Source organism: Mus musculus, chromosome 19, assembly GCF_000001635.26.
Source record: "Mus musculus strain C57BL/6J chromosome 19, GRCm38.p6 C57BL/6J".
NCBI lineage: Eukaryota > Metazoa > Chordata > Mammalia > Rodentia > Muridae > Mus > Mus musculus.
In genome coordinates, this window is record NC_000085.6 from 41,794,530 (window position 1) to 41,819,850 (window position 25,321).

The following is a 25,321-nucleotide window of genomic DNA, read 5'->3' on the forward strand; positions in this document are numbered from 1 at the left end:
GAAGCCCTGATTGCATGGTTCAGCATAAACCACCTCATCTACTTTCCCCTCTCTGCCTCACCCACTCTCTGCCAAGTTCATTCACTCTATGATGCCACATTTTTTCCTTAAGCAAATTATTTTTTAACTTTTTCACCTTCTCAGAGTAGAGCAGCTGTACGAGAACTTGTAAGACAGAAATAATTTAAAGTAAGATGATAAGAGACAGAAAATAGTTAAGAGAGGTTTTCTTTTGAAGTTCCCCCATATTACAAAGCCCACTAATCCTTTCCCAAAGAGCAAACACTCCCACAACGCAAAGCTAGCAATATCTTTCACTAACTGCATATAACATAAGACATTTCTAGGACTAAAAAAAAATAGCATCCTATTCTACAAGACTTTAACACTAAATTCGCTCAAGTTCAAGAAAAATAAAACTTCTTACATAAACGCCGAAAGCTTCTGATGAGGCATTGCTAAGCACAAGAGACAGGACAAAGCTTTCGCCTGCTGTGACAAAGGACTCTCCTTTCCAGCCCCTGTACAACCTACACAAATTCCAGGCATGTAGGAGGCACAAGGACATATTATGGGGCCTGAAAGGCGTACTTACTAAGCTCTAAGGACTGTTCTGCAAGGAGGAACAAAACAGAAGTAAAAAACTAGACTAGCTAACTGTTCTTGCCTGTCTCTGAGGGAAAGCCGACAGCAGACTCCCCTCACCACTTCTACACCCACTGAGGGTTATAGAAAATGAAACATCACATATGTACACAGATACATAGGATGAAGAATTTCATAATATGGAGGAAGGATAATCTCTACATCAAACACAAAAAATGCATTCCCTGGTCTACAGAGTGAGTGAGCTCCAGGACAGTCAGGACTGCACAGAGGAAATCCTGTCTTGAAAAAGCAAAAAAAAAAAAAAAAAAAAGAAAAGAAAAGAAAAAGAGCAAAAAATACATTCCAGCTCCAGTTTCCAGAAGCCATATTTGTTTTAGTTCTTTTTTTTTTTTTTGGGGGGGGGGGGTTCGAGACAGGGTTTCTCTTTGTAGCCCTGGCTGTCCTGGAACTCACTCTGTAGACCAGGCTGGCCTCGAACTCAGAAATTCGCCTGCCTCTGTCTCCCAAGTGCTGGGATTAAAAGTGTGGGCCATCACGCCCAGTTTTTTTTTTTTTTTAAATGTGTATACGTGTGTACCTGTGTGAGTTTGTACTCCAAGTGCATGCAGGTACCCACAGGAGATGCCTGGAACTTACATTATAGGTGGTTGTGTACCACCTGACATGGCTACTAGAAACCAAACCAGAGTCCTCAGCAAAAGCAGTAGGCATTCTTAACTGGTGAAACATTTTTCTAGTCCAGCTCAGGTTGGAAAATGGAAATTCCAGTGCCAGGTGTGGGATAATTTCCACTGGTCAGAGAGACGCCAGAGGCTCCAAAACAACACAAGCTTTTGTTAATAGATTATATTGGTAGTTATCACACAATTTGGTCTTAGTGAGAGATCCTGTCTCAAAAACAGAGTGGCTAACTTCTGAGAAGCAACTACCCAAGGTTGATCTCTGCCCCCTCTACAAACATGCACACGTGCATGCACACATATACATACACATACATACACAGACACAAATTTAGGGCTAAGAATTGGCACATGGTAGAGTGTTTGCCTGGTACACTCAGAGCCCTTTGTTCTGTACCAAAAAAGGGAGGGGGGCAGGTATGTCAGAAGGAAGAAATAGGAAAATGAGTAATTAGGTGTGTAGGTAACTAGATAAGCATTTATCTCCAAGAATGGCTGAGGCCAGAGTCATTTTACAACCTGGCTGCAGTCTACAGTGATTTCTCTACCACTAGCTGGTACTCTGCATGTAAAGTGATATGCTTGCAGAACAGGCTGGACACAGGATCCACCTTTGAAAAATCAATTAAGGAAAAATGAAATGCAAGTGCTTCTGAGGGCACCGAAGCCGTGAACCCGCACAGCTCCAGGGAGCAAGCCCAGCAGCCTGCAGATGGCTCTTTTGGCTGACTCTATCCAAACTAGAAACCCACAAAACTAAATGTTTCCTCCCTGGTGAATTGCTTAACTTGATTTCTTCTCCAAGAACCACAACCTTGGCAGCTTTTCTCAAAATATGAGCTATATTTAAAGTTGTCTAAACCTGACTTACCACCCTATGAGAAGTATTCACTCTCTTGCTGTGTTTTTCAACCCTAAGAGGCTCTGAAACTCAGTGTTCAGTTCATCCCTTTATTAGGGGCAAATTAGAAAAGGAATAAAGTATCAAATAAAACGAATACATTCTCCCTCTTCCTGCACTCTCCATAGCAAGTCTTAAGTGGGATCATGAAAGCTGTACGTAGAGAATACAAAATGAAGGGGCCATGTGCCGGCCGGGCTTACAGGCTTCATAGCTACAGCAAGCAGTCCGAGCACTAAGCAGCACCACATGGTCTTACAGCACAGTACCCACTTCCTTAGACGATCTTGGACATTCAAACCTTACAGTCGGCGCTTAAGTGGCACTGTCCTGCCGAGGTTCTGTAATGTGATCTTAGCTCCCACACGCCAAAACCTCCAAAATGTATGCAGCCGCTGTATCTGACCTCAACTGAAGCCAACTGAAGCCACAAGAACAACTGGACATGAACTGACAAACCACAGGTGAAAGAAGCCTTGGTGGGCTGGAGAGGTGGCTCAGTGGTTAAGAGCACTGACTGCTTTTTCTGAAGGTCCTGAGTTCAAATCCCAGCAACCACATGATGGCTCACAAACATCTGTAATGAGAGATGACGCCCTCTCTCCTAGTGTGCCTGAAGACAGCTACAATGTACTTACATATAATAATAAATAAATCTTTGGGCCAAAGCGGAAAAAAAGAAAAAAAAAAGAAAGCTGCCTGGGCTAATCTTACCTCCTTACCCCACACACTGGAATCTAAAGGGAAACTGTGTTCTCCAGAATGACAATGTAATGTTCTCAACCAAGACACCGAGCTACACTTCTCAGAGGGTCCAGGACGCCACTTAAATGGCTTATTGGGAATGTTAATCCTTTTGAGTGTCAAAAGAATTGCCATTGCTCTTGTGGTTGACTCCTCCAACAATCTCCTTCCTCCAAACAATGAGAAGGAAGCTAATTGCAGTAGAAAAGTTAACACCACTGGGCTTGTGAAATGGCTCAGTGGGGAAAGCACTTCCTGCCAAGCCTGAGACCTGTGGCTCCTAGGACCTATGCTGAAAAGAGAACCCACTCTTGCAAGCTTTCTGCTGACCTCCAAAGTGTGCCACGACACAACCACACAATAACGGGAGTAAGGGATGTTGTTGTTCTTTTAAACATGGCGGAAGGCCGGGTGGTGGAGGCATGCGCCTTTAATCCCAGGACTTGGGAGGCAGAGGCTGGTGGAGTTCAAGGCCAGCCTGGTCTACAGAGTGAGTTTCAGGATAGCCAGACCTACACAGAGAAACGCTGTCTCAAAAAAACTTTTAAAAAAAGTAACATCAGGGGCTGGTGAGACAGCTCAGTCATTAAGATGCTGGCTGAGCTCCCAGAGGACCAGGAGTACTTCTCAATACACACACCAAGCAGCTTAAAACCACCTGTAACTCCAGCTCCAGGGGACCTGACACCATCTCTGGCCTATATGGGCAGTTGCATGTATGTGGTACACGCAGACATACACACACATATAAAAATAATTTTTTAAAGTAACATCAAACCGGGTGGTGGTGGCCTTAAATCCCAGCACTTGAGAGGCAGGGGCAGGTGGATTTCTGAGTTCGAGGCCAGCTTGGTCTACAAAGTGAGTTCCAGGACAGCCAGGGCTATACTGAAAAACCCTGTCTCGGAAAAAAAAAAAAAAAAAAGAGTAACATCAAAATTCCCTATTTGAGAATGTTCTATAGAATATCTCACTAATAAGGTCTCTCTCACTCCTCAAATAAATAGAGTCGAAGTCTCAGAAGATTATTTTCTATAGACTTTAAATGGCAAGGATCCCTGGTAATTAGTACTGGAAGCAATTCTACACTACATCTGTGTGTTCCAAGTCCAAAATGATGAATACGGTCCAAGAATAAGACAATGCTTTTGCTCTAGAGGATCTTATTGAAAATATATTAGTTTGGGGGACTTTTGTTTGTTTTTGTTTTGTTTCGAGACAGGGTTTCTCTGTGTAGCCCTGGCTGTCCTGGATCTCACTCTGGAGACCTGGCTGACCTCAAACTCAGAGACTCACCTACCTCTGCCTCCCAAGAGCTGGGATTAAGGGAGTGTGCCACTACCACCCAGCCTCTCTGTTTTGTCTTTTGAGACAGGTCTCACTACTGTAGCCCAGGTTGATCTTAAAGTCACCATCCTCAATAACCCGAGGGCTGAGATGTACAGGTCTGTGCTCATATCTGATCTTCAATTCTTTAAACTTTTATTATTGTTAGCATAGAATCTTTATATAGAAAAAGATATATAACATATAGTCATTGTCCACGATGGTGGATTTTGATTTTGGTTATGTTTTTTGAGGCAGGTCTCGTGTAGCCCAGGCTGGCATCAAGTACTACACATAAGATGTGGCTGACCTTTGAACTCCTGACTCCCCTGCTTCTACCTCACTAGTGCTATGCTTATAGGTGTTCACCACCACATCTAGTTATACTATCTTGACTTAAGAACAAAACAAAAAACAAAAAAAGGATGGTGATAATATGGTGCTATAGTTCAGCAATACATGCCTCCCAGGCACCACAACAGACAAAGGTAGTGGGGCAATAAGCACAGGAGAAGCATGGGCACAGGGTGGAAGCACACAGATAAGCTCAGTTATTGGTGCCATCATAGATGCTGGGAGGCAGCCCTTTACCTGTGCTCTATAATGGCTTGTATCTATCAGTTTTCTCATACGTGAAAACTACCAAACAGGCGATTTGGTATTAACCTACTCTCTACCAAATAAGTTAAAAAGAGGAAATAAAAAGGACAAGGAAAATAGAGAGCTCAGAAACATACTCAGAGTGCCTGAAACTTTGATATACAGTAGCAACTACTTTACAAATATTAATGAAATATCAGTTCCATAAAAAGAAAAAATATGACAATTTTCTTTTAACAGCCCCTAATAATCAAACAGCAAACTACACTCCAAAAATAAGGTTTTAATTCCAGTCTCTTCTAAATTAAATGGAATTAGCAAAATCACATTTGGGGACTTCAGTTAATAAAAGAACCCCCTATATCAACTTGTCTCTTTTCTAAATCTCCAAATCCTAGAACATACAGATATAATTTTATTCGTAGATATTTTTAAAGTTTTAAAAGAACAGCACTTTACAAATTCAAATGTGTGAGTTAGTATTTACTAAGCAGGTTACTAAGTCATCATTATTTGAAAAAGGCACACAGATGAAAAGAGGCATTATGTCTGTATCTGTTCTTGATGAGCTGCTCAGTAAGCATGGTGCTCAACTTCTCCATATCACGGCAGGGAAGAAAACTCAGTGCAGGGCAGATCCCAACTCAAGGCAGGACTACCAAGGCTCAACATAAGGAATCCTGCCAACCGGTCCTCAGCATCTCCGGGGTCTAACAGACAGCCGTCATCCCGCCTTGTCTCTCTCCTTTCCCTAGGCTTTTCTTCCTAGAGCAAACCCTTTCAGTACCCAGAGATATCAATTATCTACATTACTGCCCAGTACTGAATCTACAGTCATTTCTGTGCCCACTGCTGCAAGACATGGAGCCCACAGAAGATGTTCTCAGAGAGCGACTGTCTCCTCAGGACGTGTATGAGAGGCCAAAGACAGAGTTATGCAGCATATCTGTAAGTGCTGGGCTACACACCTTGGCAGTGAGATGCCTCCGTGAGTAACGGCACTCCCTGCAAAGCCTACAACCCAAGCATGATCCTCAAATCCACTCGGTGGAAGAAGAGAACCGTGAGCTGCTTTCTGCTCTCCTGTGCATGCACTGTGGTACCTAAGTGTGTGTGCACAGGCATACACAAGCACGATAAATGACAGATTTAAAAAGTGTTAGTCCCATTGATTAAATGGGGCTGGGGATGCAGCTCAGTCAGTAGGGGGCTTGCCTAGCAGCACATAAGACAGGGCTTGGTGGCATATGCCTGTAATTCCAGCACTTGGGAGGCAGAGGAAGGAGGTTCGGAAGCTCAAGATTGGGGTTCCCTGGATTACATGAGAGACTCTGTTTCAAAAATAAATAAATAAATAAATAAGCCTCACAAGAACCCCCAGACTAATCCCCTGCAATATGCAATTGACAAGTACACGGGTAGCTGAAACGAGACTGGGAGTTCCAGTCCAGCCGAGGTACTTAGCAAGAACCTGTCTCAGTAACGACAATAGAGGGTTTCAGATTCAGAGAAAACTGTGTTGGTCAGATAGTTAACAGTTTCAAATTTTACATTCAGTTGACAGCAGCCTCAAGGAAGAATTCTAAGTCCTCTTGCTGTAGAACAGTATTTCATTTGTCCTCATTTTCATTACAATTCAGGATTTTCGAGTCGGAGGAGAGATAATCTAATGACATTTATCAACCCACGGGCACAGTTCCCGGGAGAAATAAAAGGTCAAAGAGTGGAAAACTCCTCCATACAAAACAGTAACAATACCCACACAAGCCCATCAGGGCTCAGGAAAAATCAGGCTCACAAACTCGGTTTCCCAAAATTCTTGGTTCTTCTGTTCTGTACTAACTCCGTACCAAAGCATAGCATTGATCATACTCTCTGACAATGTAAGTAATCTCATTCTATTGGAGTGTGTCAGACTCCAAATATTTGTTTGTAATCGGTTAAGAAAGGCTCGACTTTATGACAGGGACAGTACTCGTTCCAGAAAGAAGAAATGAGATCACAATTTCAAGGAAACATAAAAATCTATCGTATTTTGAAGTGTTTGCCAGGATGGGTGCTATGCGCTTTAAATAGGTTGTGTCATCCCGTCCAGGTTCTGAAATAAGTATCGTTATGTTTATTTACAGAAGAAGGCTGAAGCCGAGAAAGGTCAGCCAGCTTAGGGGACAAAAATCCCTTTTAACCATCACTCAAGTCGCGGCTCTGAGTAAAGCGCAGAGGCTGTCACGAAGGACATTTAAAGCTCCCGGGGCGTTGTGGGATTCTCTAAACCGCTCTGGGCTTCAGTTGCCACTCAAAACGCTCGGCGCCAGGGCAGACACCATGACCGTGGCCCGGGGGTCTGCAGCCAGAGCGTCGGGAGGGCTCCACACACGGCCGTGGGACTCGCGGAGAGCAGCGCAGCGGGAAGCACGGACCGCAAAGACCCGCCTCAGCCCCCGCAGGCGCGTCGGCGTAGACACCACGGGAGAGAGGAACAAAGCCCGGGCCTGTGGACCACGGTGACTCAAGGGCAGGGCGGCGACATCGCTAGCCCACAGTCCCGTCTCCTAGGCAGCAGGACGGAAAACTTGGCTCACCTCCGGCCAGAGTCGCAGACCGGCGCCTCCCCTCCACTCGGCGCCTCAGCCGCCATCTTCCGCGGCAGCTTGGTCTGCAGCCCCGCCTCAGGCACCGCCCCTTAGCCCTTAGATTGGCTAGGATGGTTTTCTAAGTCCTGTACGATTGGACGAACCTATGGCCCCGCCTAAATAAGAACCGTTCCATGCTACTATTGGTCTATTCAAATATCTAACTGTCATTGGTAGCACAGAACCAACGAAAGGGCAGGAGAAACACCTGCCCGAGGCCTACCGGGAGATGTAGTTTCTCGTTTTGATTAACCCATGTAGTTCCGCGGATCAAGTCACAAATTCCTGGCTGCGCTCCCCTCCCCGCTAGGTAAATCTCTGAGTTACAAAACTGTCGGTTTTTAAAGTCACTTGAAGAGAAAAGGTTCTTGAGGCCCTGCCCATCCCCCAGTTCGGTAGGCAGTTAACGGTTGCTAGGGAAAAGGGCTCATCACCCCTCACTCACTTAAACCCCCATTCACCCCACCCCCAAGATCCATAGGCTTAGTAAAAGGGAAGAAAAGGCATTTTCTTCAATGGTATATAATCAGTGGTAAATTGCATACGTTCCTGTAAGCTACCCTAAGTAAACTCTTGTGTGTGTATATATGTATGTGTGTATGTATGTATGTATTTATGTATGAATGTATGTATGTGTGTGTGTATGTATGCAGGGGCTGATCTTCAGGGTACATATTTGGGGGAGGGGGAAAGTCAGTATAAAGACACCAAAAGCACTGGCTAGAATAGAGAGGCAAATTTTGGGTCATCCAAACAAGCCTCCTTGGGTGACTTCAGGCCAACAAGAAAATGTGACTAAGCCAGGCAGTGGTGGCGTATACCTTTAATCCCAGCACTTGGGAGGCAGAGGCAGGTGGAAAAAAAAAAAAAAAAAAAAAAAACATGGTATTGATATATGAAATTCACAATTAACAATAAGGGGCAGCTAGAGATGGTTCCGTGGTTCTAAGAACACTTGCTGCTTTTCCTGAAGACTAGAGTTTGATTCCCTGCATTGAAAGGTTCACAAGGGCCAGACAGTGAGTCCAGTTCCAAAGGACTGATTGCCTTCCTATAGCCTCCAGAGCTGGCCTCCGGGGCACATGCGCACAGATGCACAGAGACACATAAAATCTTTTCTAAAAGCAAAAAATATAGATGGTAGAGAGTAAAAAGTGAAGGGAAAGAACATTGTGACCCTGACTTGACCCCCAGACCAGGCAACCTTGACCCTATCTTGACCCCAAGCTCAAAATCAGGGCCAAGAAACAGAATCCCACCAATCCCTGAGCACAAAATTCCCACCAACCCCTAGAATTGCCCCAAAATCAGGCCACAAAAATCCCACCACTCCCTCCCTGGACACCCTGGAAAGCTCTGTCTTCATCGCCTGTCCCGCCCCACCAAGAAACCCTATACAAAACCCGCTGAGCTTCTGCCGCTTTTCACCCCAGCAGAGGCCGCCACCCTCCGCGGGTTTCCCCTTGCAGTAAGTTTCCTGTGTGAGGTTGGTTGTATGCTGGGTGGGACTTTGTGGTATTCCTTGGCTCAGGACTGCCAGAGTATCTCTGAGCAGAGCTATAACACTTTCACTGGGGACATCTCCCCCTGCTGGAGCAGAGATGGTGTTACACTTGCATTGGGGGAAACAACCCTCCCCCACCCTAACCCCTCCACCCCTAACCCCCACCCCATTTCCATCCCCAAAGGTAATGGGGAAGCCTTTCCCTTCAGAACTATAACACATACTGAAGGTATCTGAAGAATGAATCATGAGATTGTGCTCTGGCTTCCACACATGTACTCACATTCATGCGTATACTCATGAATAGGCCTACACACATGCACACTAATAAAATAAGTTACTCTCTGAAACACAAGACTGAGGTGAGGCAGGGAATGTCAGCCAAGAAGAGCTGGTCCCAAGTCCTTGTTTGTTTGTTTGTTTTAAAGATTTGTTTGTTTGTTTGTTTTTGTGTATGAGTATATCCTTGACCCCAGAAGAGGGCATCTGACCCTATTACAGATGGCTGTGAGCCACCATGTGGTTGCTGGGAATTGAACTCAAGACCTCTGGAAGAGCAGTCAATGCTCTTAACCACTGAGCCATCTCTCCAGCCCCTGGTCCCATGTCTTAAACCAACATCATAACTAAAACTTTCAGGGGAGAAGTTGGGAAGGTCTATATGGAATGCATACAGACCTTTTTCTTGTTATTCCCTAAACAATGCATTTTAAAAGCTATTTATGTAGCATTAGCTGTTATAACCTAGGCATGACTTAAAGTGTATAGAAGGAATGAGTAGGTTTTAAGCAAAAAACTATGTCTTATTTCTGGTTATTATTGCTGTGATAAAACATCATGCATCCTGGGGTTGATTTTTTGGTTTACAGTTTATTGGGCTTACAGTTCCACATCACAGTTCATCATTGAAGGATTTCAGGACAGGAACTCAAACAGAGGAGAAACCTGGAGTTACAAGCTGATGCAGAGGCCATGGAGGGGTGCTGCTTACTGGCTTGCTCTCCACGGCTTGCTCAGCCTGCTTTCTTACAGAATCCAGGACCACCAGCCTAGGGGTGGCACAACCCATAATAGCCTAGTCCCTTCCACATCAATCACTAACTAAGAAAATGCCTTACAGGCCTGCCCATAGCCAGATCCTATGAAGGCATTTTCTTAGTTGAGGCTCCCTCCTCCTTAATGACTCTAACTTGTGTCAAGCTAAGCATACAATAAGTGTGCACACATGAGTTCATCCTATACGAGGGACTTGAGTATCAGGGGTCTGGGTGTCCTTGAGGCATCAGTCATAGGCACCCAGGAACAACTGCACTCACTGTACACAACGGTGTAAATCTTGGAATGGAAATTTGCATGGCTTTGTGCCTAACTAAGCATTAATCTTCCATGGTAGAAGTAGCCAGAATGCTCTTGTCCTCAAAGGCAAGTACTAGTACTAAGGCAGCCTACATGAGAGGTCATGGGAAATTGTTTTCTGTATTTCTTTTTTTGTTAAGATTTATTTATTTTATGTCTGTGAGTACACTGTAGCTGTACAGATGGTTGTGAGCCTTCATGTGGTTGTTGGCAACTGAATTTTTAGGACCTCTGCTCGCTCCTTTCTGCCCCCCTCGCTCAGTCCCTGCTTGCTCTGACTCAAAGATTTATTGATTTATTTACTTACTTATTTACTTATTTATTATACATATGTACGCTATAGCTGTCTTCAGACACACCAAAAGAGAGCATCAGAGCTCATTACAAGTGGTTGTGAGCCATCATGTGGTTGCTGGGATTTGAACTCAGGACCTTCAGAAGAGCAGTCAGTGCTCTTACCTGCTGAGTCATCTCTCCAGCCCTCTGTATTTCTTTATACTGGATTTTTCTAGGAATTTTTCTGTCATTCCATCTGATGATTTCATCTAAGTTGAGATTAATCTCATTTACTCACTCTTGCTTGGTCTCAATCTCTCTCTCTCTCTCTCTCTCTCTCTCTCTCTCTCTCTCTCTCTCTCTCTGTGTGTGTGTGTGTGTGTGTGTGTGTGTATTTGGGACTTGATTTGGTGTGTCTATTTTGGACCCAGGGTCTCACTCTGTGACAGCAGGCCTTGAATTCTCTGTGTAACTCCTGCTAGCCTCAAATTCATGGTCCTCCTGCCTCAGTCTCCTAAGTGTTCGGATTGCAGACATGGGCCACCATGTCTGGATCGGGTCCTTTCTTTCAGGAAGCTCTGCCCACACAGCTCAGTCTCTCAATAAATTCTGCCTTACTTCAGGGTTTGGACCCTGATTAAAATCAGTGTGTGAGTGTTGCTGAGAGGTAGTGGCATACACCTTTAATCCCAACACTCAGGAGGCAGAGGCAGGTAGATTTCTGAGTTTAGCCTGATCTACAGAGTGAGTTCCAGGACAGCCAGGGATACACAGAGAATCCCTGTCTGAAGGTGGAGGGGGTGGGGACAGTGGATGTGGTGGTTTGGATGAGATATCCTCCATAGTCTTGAGCATTTAAACACTCCACCACCACTAGATGGCACTGTTTGGGAGGGTTAGGCGGTGCTGGAGAAAGAGTGTCAGTGTGGGCTTTCAGAATTCAAGGACTTGCACCATTTAAAGTTCACTCAGTTTTACGCTTGTGGAGTAAGACATCAGCCCTCAACTTCCTGCTCCCGGTACCATGCCTCTGTCTGCCATCAGGGACTCTAACCCTCTGGAATATAAGCGGAAACATACTATAAGTTGCTTTGGGGTTGGTGTTTTATTGCAGCAATAGGAAAGTAACTAGTACAGGCCACCAAGAGAGAGATGGACATTGGAAGGCTTGTCGGAAAGAGGGGTTCAGCAAGGGTGGGAGGGGAATGAGGAGGTAAGAAAGGGGGGGGCATGATCATAGCACATAAGATGGATGAAATTGACAAAGAATGAAAAATACTTTGTTAAAGAAGAAGGGAATAAAATATTTTTTAAAAAACCAACCTGTCTTAGTAGAGTTACTACAGCTTCCATAAAACACTTTAACCAAAGCGATTTAGAGAAGAAAGGGTTTATTCAGCTTGTGCTTCCACATCACAGTTCATCATCAAAGGACATCAGGATGGGAACTCAACCAAGACAGGAACCTAAGGCAGAGGCTGATGCAGAGGCCATGGAGGGGTGTTGCTTACTGGCTTTGTCTCCATGGCTTGCCCAGCCTGCTTTCTTATAGAACCCAGGGCTACCAGCCTAGGAATGGCACCACCCACAAGGGGCTGGGCCCTCCCCCACCAATCACTAATTAAGAAAATGCCTTTTACAGCTGGATCATACGGATGTATTTCCCTCTAATAGAGGACCCTCCTTTCAGATAACTCTAGCTTGTGTCAAGCTGACAAAACTATCCAGCACACAACCCCACCCCTCATAGTCTTTATAAAGAACTCCGATCTTTGGTGCTGGAGATTCAGTTCCTAGCACCCACATGGTGACGTACAACTATCCAGCTCCAGGGAACCCTATGCCCCCAATCTGGCACTGCACGTATGTGGTACACAACCATAAGAAATGAAAAAAAATACATAATTTACAAAAACAAAAATCCATCTAAACTTGCCTGGCTGTGGTAATCTGTCCTGGAACTCACTTTGTAGACCAGGCTGGTCTCAAACTCAGAAATCTGCCTGCCTCTGCCTCCCAAGTGCTGGGATTAAAGGCGTGCACCACCACCACCCAGCTAATTCATACTTTTAATCTCAGTGCTTGGAAGGCAAAAACAAGTGGATTCCCATAAGCTTGAGACTGCCCAGTGTATGTTGTGAATCCCAGGACATCAAAGGCTACATAGACCCTGTCTCAAATAAAAACAAAAAACAAAAAAACACTACCTATATAATCGTTTTTTGGGGGATCTTCACCTTGCTGTGAACATTCCAAGATAGATTTCTTGTAGCACAAATGGGTAGAGGCTACATCTACTATCTTCCCTATCATTCTGTCACAAAGTTGCCATGAAGGAACACAAAAAAACATTTGAACAAATATAAGCAACTCCTCCAACTACTCTAGGACCCTCCTTGAAACCCCATCGTACGTGTACCCGTGACATCACTACCACCAAATCAATATATGTTAACCTTCCCACTCTCCTCTGGTGCTAAGGCTTCCTGTATTAGCCCCCCCCCCCCTTTTCAAGGCTCCTGCACCACCATGATAATTGTTCCCCAGGTTTATCTCTCTGAACCTGAAGAACTCGCCTTGCAGATGGGAGGAAGCCGAAAGAGGAGAGAGATCTTCATCGGTCTGCTCGTTGGACTCACTGGGTTCAACAGGAACCGCTGGAGCAGCCTTTGTCCAAACACATCTGGCCAATGACTTCCAGGATGAGCTAAACCAGGAAACGGTCACTTTACACAGCCTTCAACACTGGATAACCTCCTTAGCGGGAGTTGTTCTCCAAAATTGGAGGGCCCTGGACTTACTGACTGCTGAACATGGAGGGACTTGTGTTTTGCTTGAAGAGGAAATGTTGCTTCCATATGAATCTGGACTGGTAGAACAAGATATACAAATGCTTAGAAAGCTCCCAGGGTGGGGATCTCTGGACATGCTATGCTACCAACACCTCTACCCCATAGTACTCTAACCCCTTGGTAGCTTGGCTTCTTCCCCTCCTTGGCCCCGTACGAGCTATGGGAGTCTTACTTCTTTTGGCATCCTGCCTCATCCAATTTCTAAAGTAGCAGATGAGTAGCGTTGCAAAGATCACTACTAATCAGGTCTTGGGTCAGTATCAAACTGTTGCCAACCTAGGAGACCGTTATTCCAATGACACTTCTCCTTTATAAAAAGGAAAAAGAGCCGGGCAAGATAGCCCAACCCACTACAAAAGGGGCTGCTTGGCCCCTCCTCTCTCTCTTAAGCTCTCACCTTTCTTCCTCTCATCTCTTGCTCTCCTTTTCCTCTTCCCTCCCCCCTTCTCTCCATGTGACCATGGCAAGCCTCTCTATTTCTTTTACCTGCTCTCTTTCTCTCTGTCTTTCTACAATAAAACTCTAAAACCATAGACTGACTCTGTTCATCAAGGCCCACTGTGCTTGAACGATGCAATAGGTTTTCCCCTAAAGAGCCGCGTCTAACCTCATGCCAGATCTTCCTGTGCTCCAGCCACTGACCGGACCAAGAACTCTCAGCTGCCTGGGAACCACCCAGCTCTCCCTCTCTCCTTGCTCTTGTTTCCCTTCGGCTCCAGGGCTGACCGAGACGCCCCCTGGGGACCTCCACTTTGTTTTCAGCTTTTCCGCAGTGTCCAGCGGCATCTGGGATGCCCAAGACTGAGAACCTGTTATTTCTGGCCTCCATGAGACCCAGAGACCTCGGAATGCTCCTTGTTCAACCCTCCCCCTTCCCCCAGGGCTAGGGTCCGTGGCTTCCCACAGCCAGACACCCATTGGGGCCATGTGGACAGCTTGCAGCAGTCCTCCGTGTCCACCTGCCCAGAGCACCTGAACTGTGGCGGGACTCGGGTTCTCTCCCACTCCCTTTATTCCCCCACACCCCCTGCCCGACAGATAAGGACCAAGATTCAAGGCTGTCCTCTGACCTCTGTAAGCCTACTGCTATATATGTGTGCCCACAGTCAAACAAATGAACACACACACACACACACACACACACACACACACACGAGCTTTAAGTTTGATAAATGTGTCCAAGTAAAATCTGTTTGCCTAACAAATCATCTTTATTGAGAATATATATGAAAGAAAATTAAAATCATGTATCAGTGATATCATCTTCTCAGTGTGCTGGGACTCAAACTGGGCTTAAATACACTAAATAAGTGTTCTACCTCTGAGCTGCACAGTTAACCTCTTGATGAGATTGTCCACTGACCCTCAGATGAAACTCTAGAGTGTGTGAACCACAATCTATACACATGGGAAACATGAAGCTTTAATTTCTGCCAGTAACCCAAAGTAGGAACATGTTCTTTTAAATTATTTTTAGATGTGTTTAATGTGTCTGCGTGTTTTGCCTGTACCATGTGCATGTTTGGTACTCTAGGAGGTCAGACGAGGACCACAGATCCCCTTTACTGGAGTTAGGGAGTTAGTAAGCCACTATGGGGGTTCTGGGGTTCTCTTCAAGAGCAATAAATGCTTTAAACTTCTGAGCCAACTCTCCAGTCCACCATTTCTGATTCACTTGCTTGATGAACATTTTTGGTACACCACTGTGACCCTGAGGGAAATGTACATGGTAGTTAGATGTGTGGGTTCGCAACAGGTGTGATGGCGCACACTGTTGATCCCAGCACCTGGGAGGCAGAGACAGGTGGTTCTCTGAGTTCAAAGCCAGCCTGGTCTACTGAGCAAGTTCTAGGACAGCTAGGGCTACACAGAAACACTGTCTCGGAAAAACAAGCAACATAGGCTCTGGAGTCAGTAAACTCAGGTTCATGCCCCAGCCTCATCACTTCCAGCTCTGTGGCCCTGGAGGAGTTAGTTGGGTTTCAGATCCCATCTTCTCTTCTGTAAAATAAAACTGATAGAGATTCTCACAGGACTGTTTCCAAGATTAAACACGATGACCCTGAAAAGCTGCTTAGCGACGCTCGCTGTGTCTAGCACATGGTGAGACTAGATCAGTGTTTGAAATGACACAAAGAATATTGAGAATGCTAGCCTGCCTTCCAAGAGAGCACATCTCATGCCCTGTGGGGAGGACCATGCATTACACCACAACTACTACAACTACAACTAAACCTGTTACCCTGGAGAGAAGTGAGTTTCTCCTTAAAGTCAACTGTTCCACTCCCTTGATTTCTGATTCAAAGTAAATATCACAGCTGAGTGCTTTTGGTCATCTGAGCTGAACAAAAGGCCACTCATGTCCCCGGCCCTCAATGAGTTTACTATATAGAAAGACAGAATGAATACTTAAAAGTCACACGCAGTGGGGGGAGAAATGGCTCAGGTAATAAAATGCAAGCATGAGGGCTTCAGAACCCATGTCAAAGAATGCCACAGGAAGAGGCAGACTGCCTGTCATCCCAGCACCGGGGAGAGAGACTGAAGGACTCCTGGGATTTGCTGACCAGACAGTCTAGCCTTATTAGTGAACTCCAAACCATTGGGAGATCCTTTTTCATAAAACAAGATGGATGATTCGAGGAAAGACACCTGAAGCTGCCCTTTGGCCTACACACACACACACACACACACACACATACACACACACACACACACACACACACACACTCACTCTCAAACACATGAATATGTGCATTCACATACACACTCGGAAATACCCACACATGCATACGTCCACACTTACACACATGCACACATACAGACACACACACTCATGCACTCACTCATACACGTGCATTCACACACACACACACACACTTTCATACACCCATGCATGCTCTCCTACTTAAACACATGTATGCACTCACACATGCATGCCCACACAGACAACATGCATACATGTGTGCACACATGCACTCCTACACACACACACACACACCACACATAGCACCATATGCCCAGAACTGTGCATCACTAAATATCAAAGAAGATCCCTAGGAGTACAAAAATGTGGAGAGGGGAAGCCCAGCCTGTTGGGGAGGGGCCTGCCGGGGCCTGGCATTGAGTCTGCCAGAATGTCTCTGCTGGTCCATCTGCCTCCCCCTCAGACTATTCTTCAGGCAAAAGTGGTGTTCTGGGTCTCTTCATGTTTCTAGCCTCAGCCTCAATAGCGGGGAGACCGGAAGGAAGTAGAAGGATTGAGTTAACGGGGAGCTGTCCGTGATTCTGCCTGTTTTCACCTTCAAAGGCAACCACTTACAGCCCCAACAAGTCTTCCTATCTTTAAATCTTCTACTGTGCAGGCTCTGTTTTGTTTTGAAACATGGTCTCCTGTATACCTCAGGCTGGCTTAGAACTCACAATCCTCCTACCTCAGTGAGTTGGGTGTTGGAATTACAAATTTGTACCACTATCTTTATTGCTCAACTTTGTCTTGCATTTCTGCTCTTCTTGTTCCTCTACTTATATCAGGACTGCTTGGTCAGAGCATAAAGGCATCATATATGCAGTATATCTGAACCTTGCCCCAGTACTGGGCCTGTCAATGGGCTGGGTTGAGTACTCATCAATGGCTTTGTTTGTTTGTTTGTTTGTTTGATTGGTTGGTTGGTTTTGTTTTCAAGACAGGGTTTCACTGTGTAGACTTGGATGTCTTGGAACTCACTTTGTAGACCAGGCTAGCCTCAAACTCAGAGATCCACCTGCCTCTGCTTCCCAAGTGCTGGGATAAAGGCGTGTGCCACCACCTCCCTGCCCACCAAGGTTTTGTTGCTTTTCTCTTATTCTGTTTTGTTTTCAGGATCTTGTGCAGCTCAGATTAAGCCCAAACTTCCAAAGTTTACGTGGCCAAAGCTGGCCTCTACTTTCCAAGTCCTATGATTATAACTTTTCCACTGGGCTCAAAATAACAAAACACATAAAAATATGTTCCTGGGGCTGGTGAGATGGCTCAGTGGGTAAGAGCACCCGACTGTTCTTCCGAAGGTCCAGAGTTCAAATCCCAACAACCACATGGTGGCTCACAGCCATCTGTAACAAGATCTGACTCCCTCTTCTGGAATGTCTGAAGACAGCTACAGTGTACTTACATATAATAAATAAATAAATCTTTAAAAAAAAAATATGTTCCTTAGCCAGGCAGCGGTGACACACGCCTTTAATCCCAGAATTTGGGAGGCAGAGGCAGGCGGATTTCTGAGTTCGAGGCCAGCCTAGTTTACAAAGTGAGTTCCAGGACTGCCAGGGCTATACAGAGAAACTCTGTCTCGAAAAACCAAAAAACAAAAAGCAATGAAATGTTGTTTTACATGTAGAAAGCATCGTGGTTATCTCATTCATTTGTGTGTCTTACAGACCAGACATGACGAGTCAGAAAAAGAAAGAGGCAATCCTTTACAAATAAAAAAAAAATGGCCAAAACCAGGGCAGGATCAGCAGGATGTCCTGTCAGGGGACATTTTCTTACCACGGCTGGGAACAGCCGGGTCCTAGGCAAAGGCCAACAGAAATGACGTCTAGACGGACTCCATACCTCCCAGGACTAAGCTCAGGCTTGGAACTGGGAGCTGAGCAAGCCTTGCCCCTTGCTCCAGAAAGCTCGCACACTGACCCCAAGCTGGGGCACCATGCCATTAGGGCTGCCACAGAAGAGATACAAGCTAAGTTCTACAAACCAGAGCTCTGCCAAGCAGCCAGGCCTGGCACAGCGGCCAGGTCTGAGGGACCATGGGGTGATGGGCACTGTCCTAGATCTCTTTCTATTGCTATGATAAAGACCATCGCCAAAAGCAACTTGGGGATGAAAGACTTTATTCGGCTTACATGTCCGTGGTCACCGTCCATTAAGAGAATCCAGTGCAGGACCTGAAGCAGAAACCATGGAGAAACTCTGCTTATTGCCTTGCTCCTCCTGTTCAAGTCTAGCTACCTTTCTTTTATCTCCCAGAACACCTATCCAGTGGTGGCTTCACCCACGATGGCTGGGTCCTCCCACATCAATCATTAATCAAGAAAATGCCCCAGAGACTTGATATAACGGAGACATTCTCTCAGCTAAGGTTCTGACAAAAACACAACCAAACAAACAAGCTAATAACACAGCACCTTTCCGTGGCTGCAAAAGCCCACACACAGACTAGACCCTTGGGTCTCCCATCAAAAGCTGTCAGGAGGCCCTACTTGATACTGGTGATTTCCATTGTAGCAACACACACTCCAGGTTCAGGGATGGACTGGGCTGTGGTGAAGTCACTGGAGGTGTGCCTTTGAAAGGTATATCTTGCCCCTGGACCTATCTCCCCTCCCCTAACCCTGTCCTTCCCCTCCCTTCCCATTTCCTATCTACCACCTTTCTCTACCATCTACTCTCTGTCTGCTCCACCCTAGTCCCAGAAGCAACAGAGTTTGACAATTGTGAATTTTGGTCCTTGGGACTAAGAGCCAAAATCCAGCCCTCCCCCTTTAAGTCCTTTGCTCAGCTCAGTGTCTTATCATGCAATGAACAGTGACGGAGAAAACCCAGTGATAGAGTAGCTTTTGGTTTTTCAAGACAGGGTTACTCTGTGCAGCCCTGACTGTCCTAGAACTCACTCTGTAGACCAGGCTGGCCTCGAACTCAGAAACCCACCTGCCTCTGCCTCCCAAGTGCTAGGATTAAAGGCGTGCACCACCACTGCCCGGCAGTGCTAGAGTGTCTTAGTTACTACTGTTCTGTTTAGAGACACCATGACCAAGGCAACTTATAAAAGGAAGCATTTGATTTGGAGGGTTTGCCTACAGTTTCAGGGGTTGAGAATTTACAGTCATCATCAGAGGGAGCATGGCAGCAGGCAGGCAGGGCTATAGTGTTGGAGCAATAGCTGCTGAGAACACACCATCTGATCCATAAACTGCAGGAAGACAGACAGACAGACAGACAGACAGGAAGGCTAGGCCTGGTGAGGGCTTTTGAGATCTCAAAGCCCACCTCCAGTAACGCACCTCCTCCAACAAGGCCACACCTACTAATCCTTCCTAAACAGTTCCACCAACTGGGAACCAAATATTCAAACATATGAGCCAAGGGAGGCCATTCTCACTCAACCTTTGCCTAGCAATGGAGGGAGGACTTGGGTTTAATCCTCTAATATCAAAGAAAGAAAGAAAAGGGAAAGGAGGTGGCTCAGTGGGTAAGAGTGCTTGCCACAAAAGAAAGAGAATCTGCACTTAAATCCCCAGCAGAGCCACATCCCCAGTGTTAAGGGACAGGACAAAGAAAGGCAGATTTTGGGAGCTTGTTGGCTAGCCAGCTTAGCTGTAATGGTGACCTTCAGGGTCAACAAAAAACCCTTTCAAAAAACAAGGTGAGGGGCAGGAGAGATGGCTCAGTGGTTAAGAGCACTCACTGTTCTTCTGAAGGGTCTAAGTTCAATTCCCAGTACCCACATTGTTATGATCTAAGCAATGGACACCATAAAGATACACCATGAGACAGATCTCACATGGGAGGTTTATTGTGGGGTATACAGAGGAGCCTCTGGGCCCCTGGGCAAATGAAGAAGAGAGGGAATAGAGGAGAGACTGGCCTTTTAAAAGGGCATACAATGCTTATGCTGGGCGAGAGGAGGAGGGTATGTGACTCCTGTCAACAGTAAGAATGTGTCTAACTTTGGCAGCTAGTGATGTCTTATCCTGCTGTCCCTGGTTCTTTGGGGCAGGGGGTGAAGATGCCCAATTGCTAACACACATGGTAGCTCACAACTGTCAGATGCTGTCTTCTGGTATGCAGATGTACATGCAGATAAAGTACCCATCTGCATAAAGTACATAAATAAATATATCTTTTTTAAAAACATGCCTGACTTATTTATTGCTCTATCTTTGCAAGCTAGCATACACATACACACACACATACACACACACACACACTATGCATGCATGCATGCACACACATACAGACATACACACACACCATGCACACTGTATTAGTCAGGGTTCTCTAGAGTCACAGAACATATGGGTAGTCTCTATAGAGTAAGGGAATTTGTTGATGATTTACGGTCTGTAGTCCAACTCCCCAACAATGGTCAGCAGCAGCTGTGAATGGAAGTCCAAGGATCTAGCAGTTGCTCAGTCCCTCAAGGCAAGCAGGCAAAGAAGAGAGCCTATGAGAGGATATTAGTGAAGCCTAGTTGCAGTGTTTTGAAGATGCCAGTACCATGAGATGACCACCAAGAACAGCAGCAGCAGTGGAGTACAAGCAACTGAAGCCTAGAAGACAAGCTGTGTCCTACAAAGGGCAGAGCTTGAGACGTGACCCAAGCCCTTGGAGGAGTCCAGAAGATCGTGAGTGGATTCCAGAAATTGGACGGTTGGAGTTTGATTGTGACTGTGCCCTGATATTTTTCCCTCTTGAAGGAAGGAAGTATTTTAGTTAAGCCCACAGAGACTTTGAGTTATAAAAAGACTTGGAATTGTAAAAGAGATTGGATATTTTAAAGGGATCGAACTTTTTAATATGTAAGAATTTTAAAGACTGTGGGACTTTTAAAGTTATTTAGACCTTGGGGATGAATAAGAAAGTCAGGATTGAGGCTTAATAGTGATGTGTTTGTGTGTCAAGTTGACAAGGGGTCAGCTGTACTGGCTGGTTTTATGTGTCAACTTGACACAGGCTGAAGTTATCACAGAGAAAGGAGTCTCCCTTGAGGAAATGCCTCCATGAGATCCAGCTGTAAAGCATTTTCTCAATTAATGATCAAGGGAAAGGGTCCCTTGTGGGTGGCACCATCTCTGGGCTGGTAGTCTTGGATTCTACAAGAAAGCAAGCTGAGCAAGCCAGGGGAAGCAAGCCAGTAAGTAACATCCCTCCATGGCCTCTGCATCAGCTCCTGCTTCCTGCCCTGCTTGAGTTCCAGTCCTGACTTCCTTTGGTGATGAACAACAATGTGGAAAGTATAAGCTGAATAAACCCTTTCCTACCCAACTTGCTTTTTTGTTTTGTTTTGTTTTGTTTTGTTTTGTTTTGTTTTGTTTTGTTTTTCGAGACAGGGTTTCTCTGTGTATCCCTGGCTGTCCTGGAACTCACTCTGTAGACCAGGCTGGCCTCGAACTCAGAAATCCACCTGCCTCTGCCTCCCAAGTGCTGGGATTAAAGGCGTGTGCCACCACGCCCGGCCCCAACTTGCTTCTTGGTCGTGATGTTTTGTGCAGGAATAGAAACCTTAACTAAGACACACACACACACACACAAACACACACTTTTTAAAAGGAAGAGAGGGAAAGCAGGGCACTAACACCCCATCCTGCTTTACCCCCATGCACTGGGAGATTGTCCTCCAGTGCCCCAGACTTACATATCCCCATTCATGGGGGTTATCTTCTTTCAAAGTGGTAAAGGAGAGAGTGGCCTTACCCACTCCTTTACACTTCAGGGCAAATTAAGTTCTAAAGTCCCTCCTCCGGAGTTCAAAGGAGCATCCTAATTATGAAGTGAACACCTTGTCCCTGTCCCAGTCCCAGTAATTACACACAGTCCTTCCTTCGCACCAGGAAATAGGAACAGTCTCTGGAGACTCCGTCCTCGAGTGCCAGGGTTCATTTTACATTTGCTGCACTTCTAGGTCTGTTTATATGATTGTCTGTCTGATGGCAGAATCTCCCTAGGTTAAAGGCCAAGTTTGTTCGGCTTACTTAGCCATTTATTTGATTAACAAGTGAATTAAATCAAAGGACTTAAGGGTTAGCCATGGAGCTCAAAAGCGAAAGCCAAGCGTTCATGAAAGTCTGGGGTGGATCTCCAGCAATGAAAGAAAAAAAAGTTAGCAAAATGAAACAATGTTTTTACTTATGGAAAAAGCACGTCCCATCCCCCATACTAGACCTGCTTCTGTTTGCACCCAGCATCTTTTTAGGGGTCTCCACTCCTATAGCCTCAATCCACGTGTTCTGGGTAGGAATGAAGCCATTGACTCAAGCTGAACCAATCACAAGGCTACCCCTGAACTGAAGGATCCTACAGACTAGCCAAGCCCTAGTCACTAGGCAAACAAAGTGAGCCCAGAGAAGTAAGTTGAGTGGGGGGAAGGGGCCAAGGCGGGGAGCAGAGATCCGGGAAATGATTGGTTGTTGGCAAGAGCAGAGCCAGCTTCATGGAGAATTTGTAGTTGGAATGGGTAGGATTTCATTCTCTGGAGACTGGACGAAGGCATTTTCAACACAAGGAGCGAAACCATGCACAGAGGGACAGGAACATGTGAACCACGTTTGGAAGCTGGCATGGGCCCAAGATGACCAGAGCAAAGAGATTCTGTGGGGGTATTAGATAAGATAAAGCTATGGATACCGTGTGGAGGGGCTAAGAGGGCTCCAGCAAGAGCCTGAACCTGCCCTGCATGGGAGCCTTCGGTAACTTGAGCAGGCCTGGGCAGCTTGAACCGATCTGTCAAGAGTGGATTAAAGGAAAGAGTCTGGGCTCGGATACAAATGGCACAAGGCTGGCCAAGGAAATGCAAAGGGCATAGGCAATGGGACAGAAATAGGGCAGGACTGCTGGCCAGAGCACCGGAGGAAACCGCCATCGGGCCTTGGGGAATAAAAATGAGGCAGCGGCAACGGGCTCTGCCCAGGGTTTAAGACTCTGGGCTGCATTTCCACGGAAGAAAGAAGGAAAGAAGAGAGAGGGAAGAGGGAGAGGAGAGAAGAGGAGGAGAGGGGGAAGAGGGAGGGAAGGTGGGGGAGGAAGAAGGGGAAAAGGAGTGAGTGAGCTGTGAGCTTTTTGGCATCTTCCAAGCCCAGGTTACCGCATCTGGGCTCTGGGTAGCAGTTTGAGGAGGCCCAGCTTTGATACTGGTTCAAACTGAGTTTAAGCTGAGTGTGATGGCACATACCTGTAATTCCTGCTCTCAGTGAGTGTAAAGCAGACAAATCAGGAGTTCAAGGTCATCTTCACACACAAGGCCTGCCTGAATGATGTAAGACTGTTAAAAAATAAATAAACATTTTAGTAAACTACCTGCATTGATCCATACCCAGAATCCCTGCTACTCAGAAAGCTAAGGCAGGAAGATCATTTGAGCATAGGAGTTCAAGACCAGTCTGGGAAACACAGCAAAATTCACCTCTTAAAAAAAGCAAACCGGGGGCTGGAGAGATGGCTCTGCAGTTAAGAGCACTGACTGCTCTTCCAGAGGACTTACATTCAATTCCTAACACCCACATGGTGGCTCACAACCTTCTATAACCCCAGTTCCAAGATCCTATCTTCTGGCCTCTATGGGTACCAGACACATACTTGGTACACAGGCATACTAATGGGTAAAATACTCGTGTACACTAAATAAATTTAAATTTTATAAGATAAGTATAAAAATAGAATACAACGTGAGCCTGGATTGTTGCTCTAGCACTAGGAGTTTGTGTGGGGACTAGAAAGATGGTTCCATGGTTTTAAGAATACTTATACTTCTTGCAAAGGACTTGGATTTGGTTCCCAGCCATAATAGGATGGTTTACAACCATCCATAACTCCATTTCTAGGAGATTTGATTTCCAGCACCCACACTGGGCAGTTCACAATTTGATTGTAAGACCAGCCCCAGAGGATCCAATGGGACTCCTTAAACATCTACACTTATTCATAAACCCACACACAGACACACATCCATACACATAATTCACAACTTTAAAAAATTAATTTTAAAGAAAAGGAAGAAAGAGATAACAGTACCAAACTGAAAGGTTACTGGAAGACTAAAGGAAACCACTAAGGCAAAGCATGGTCCAGGCAGGGTGTCAGGAAAAGAATAAATACTGAATGTAGATACGTGGGTAAAAAGTTTCCTTTTGGGGAAATGCAAATGTCCTAAAATTAGGTTATGGTAAATGGGTGCACAACTGTAAACGTCTCACAGCCACCGAACTGCAGACTTTAAGTGGGGGAATTTCTAGCATGTAAATTATATCTTAAGAAATGTACTAAAGGACTGGAGAGATGGTTCAGTGGTTAAGAGCACTGGCTGCTCTTCCAGAGGGCCTGAGTTCAATTCCCAGCAACCACATGGTGGCTCACAACCATTTATAACAGGATCTAATCGCCTCTTCTGGTGTGCATGAAGACAGAGCACTCATACACATAAAATACATGAACAAATTAAAATTTTTTTAAAAAAAGTACTAAAATAGTCAGTGTTTGGTAATGACAATTATTTTCTGTTTCCTATCCTGGCACTTTGCAGGTGATGTCAAACCACCTTGCAGAGTCCCCTGATACTATCTTTTAAATGGTCTTAGTAGGCTTGAAGCAAGATAGGTTGCTTTTTTTCTCACATAAAGAGATTTCTAAGTCAGTGTACACATTATTTGTGGCTTTGAGACTTCGTTACATTCATCACCTTTCATCTCGGAGCCTCGGAGTTCATCCTGACTGCCAGAGCTTATCACATCCCCATTCCAGTCAACAAAATGTAGGAAGAAATCTGGGTGTGGTGGTGCACCCAGTAATTCCACTTACTCAGAGAGAGGAAGACAGGAGGATGCGAAGTTCAACACCAGCCCGAGCCATTTACTGCGACACTGTCTTAAAGGTAAAAAGAAAGTCAAACAATCAGAAAGGTAAAAGAAAAAGAGAAAGGCTGGCCATTTCCTGGGATGGAGATGTCCCTAAGGGACAACTCATACTTTTACTTATGTCTCATTGTCTAGAAATCTAATCACATGGCTACACCTGTTTGCAAAAGGAATTGTTACATAAAGTCTTTTTCCTTTTAACATTTTTTTTGTTTTGAAAGATTTTATTTTAT

General features: G+C 45.4%; 1 protein-coding gene and 1 long non-coding RNA gene across 7 annotated transcripts in view; both read right to left on the reverse strand.

The window, feature by feature from the left end:
• Arhgap19 (Rho GTPase activating protein 19) overlaps positions 1–7,555 on the reverse strand; it is a 35,497-nt gene extending 27,942 nt beyond the window's left edge. For 3 of the 6 annotated variants that reach the window (XM_011247343.1, XM_011247341.1, XM_011247342.1), the window contains exon 1: positions 428–471. In XM_011247343.1, coding sequence (XP_011245645.1) covers positions 428–456 — 29 coding nt within the window. In that variant the 5' untranslated portion in view covers positions 457–471. Of the gene's footprint in view, positions 1–427; positions 512–7,442 lie in introns of those variants that run through there. The other 3 variants (NM_001163495.1, NM_027667.3, XM_011247344.3) reach the window with 2 other exon arrangements.
• Positions 7,556–12,654: 5,099 nt separating this feature from the next.
• On the reverse strand, positions 12,655–25,113 carry Gm41847. Its single transcript, XR_877860.2, has 3 exons — positions 25,033–25,113; positions 23,411–23,500; positions 12,655–13,498 (listed from the first exon to the last, which is right to left on the reverse strand). It is a non-coding gene; the product is annotated as a predicted gene, 41847 (long non-coding RNA).
• Between the last annotated feature and the right edge of the window lie 208 nt (positions 25,114–25,321).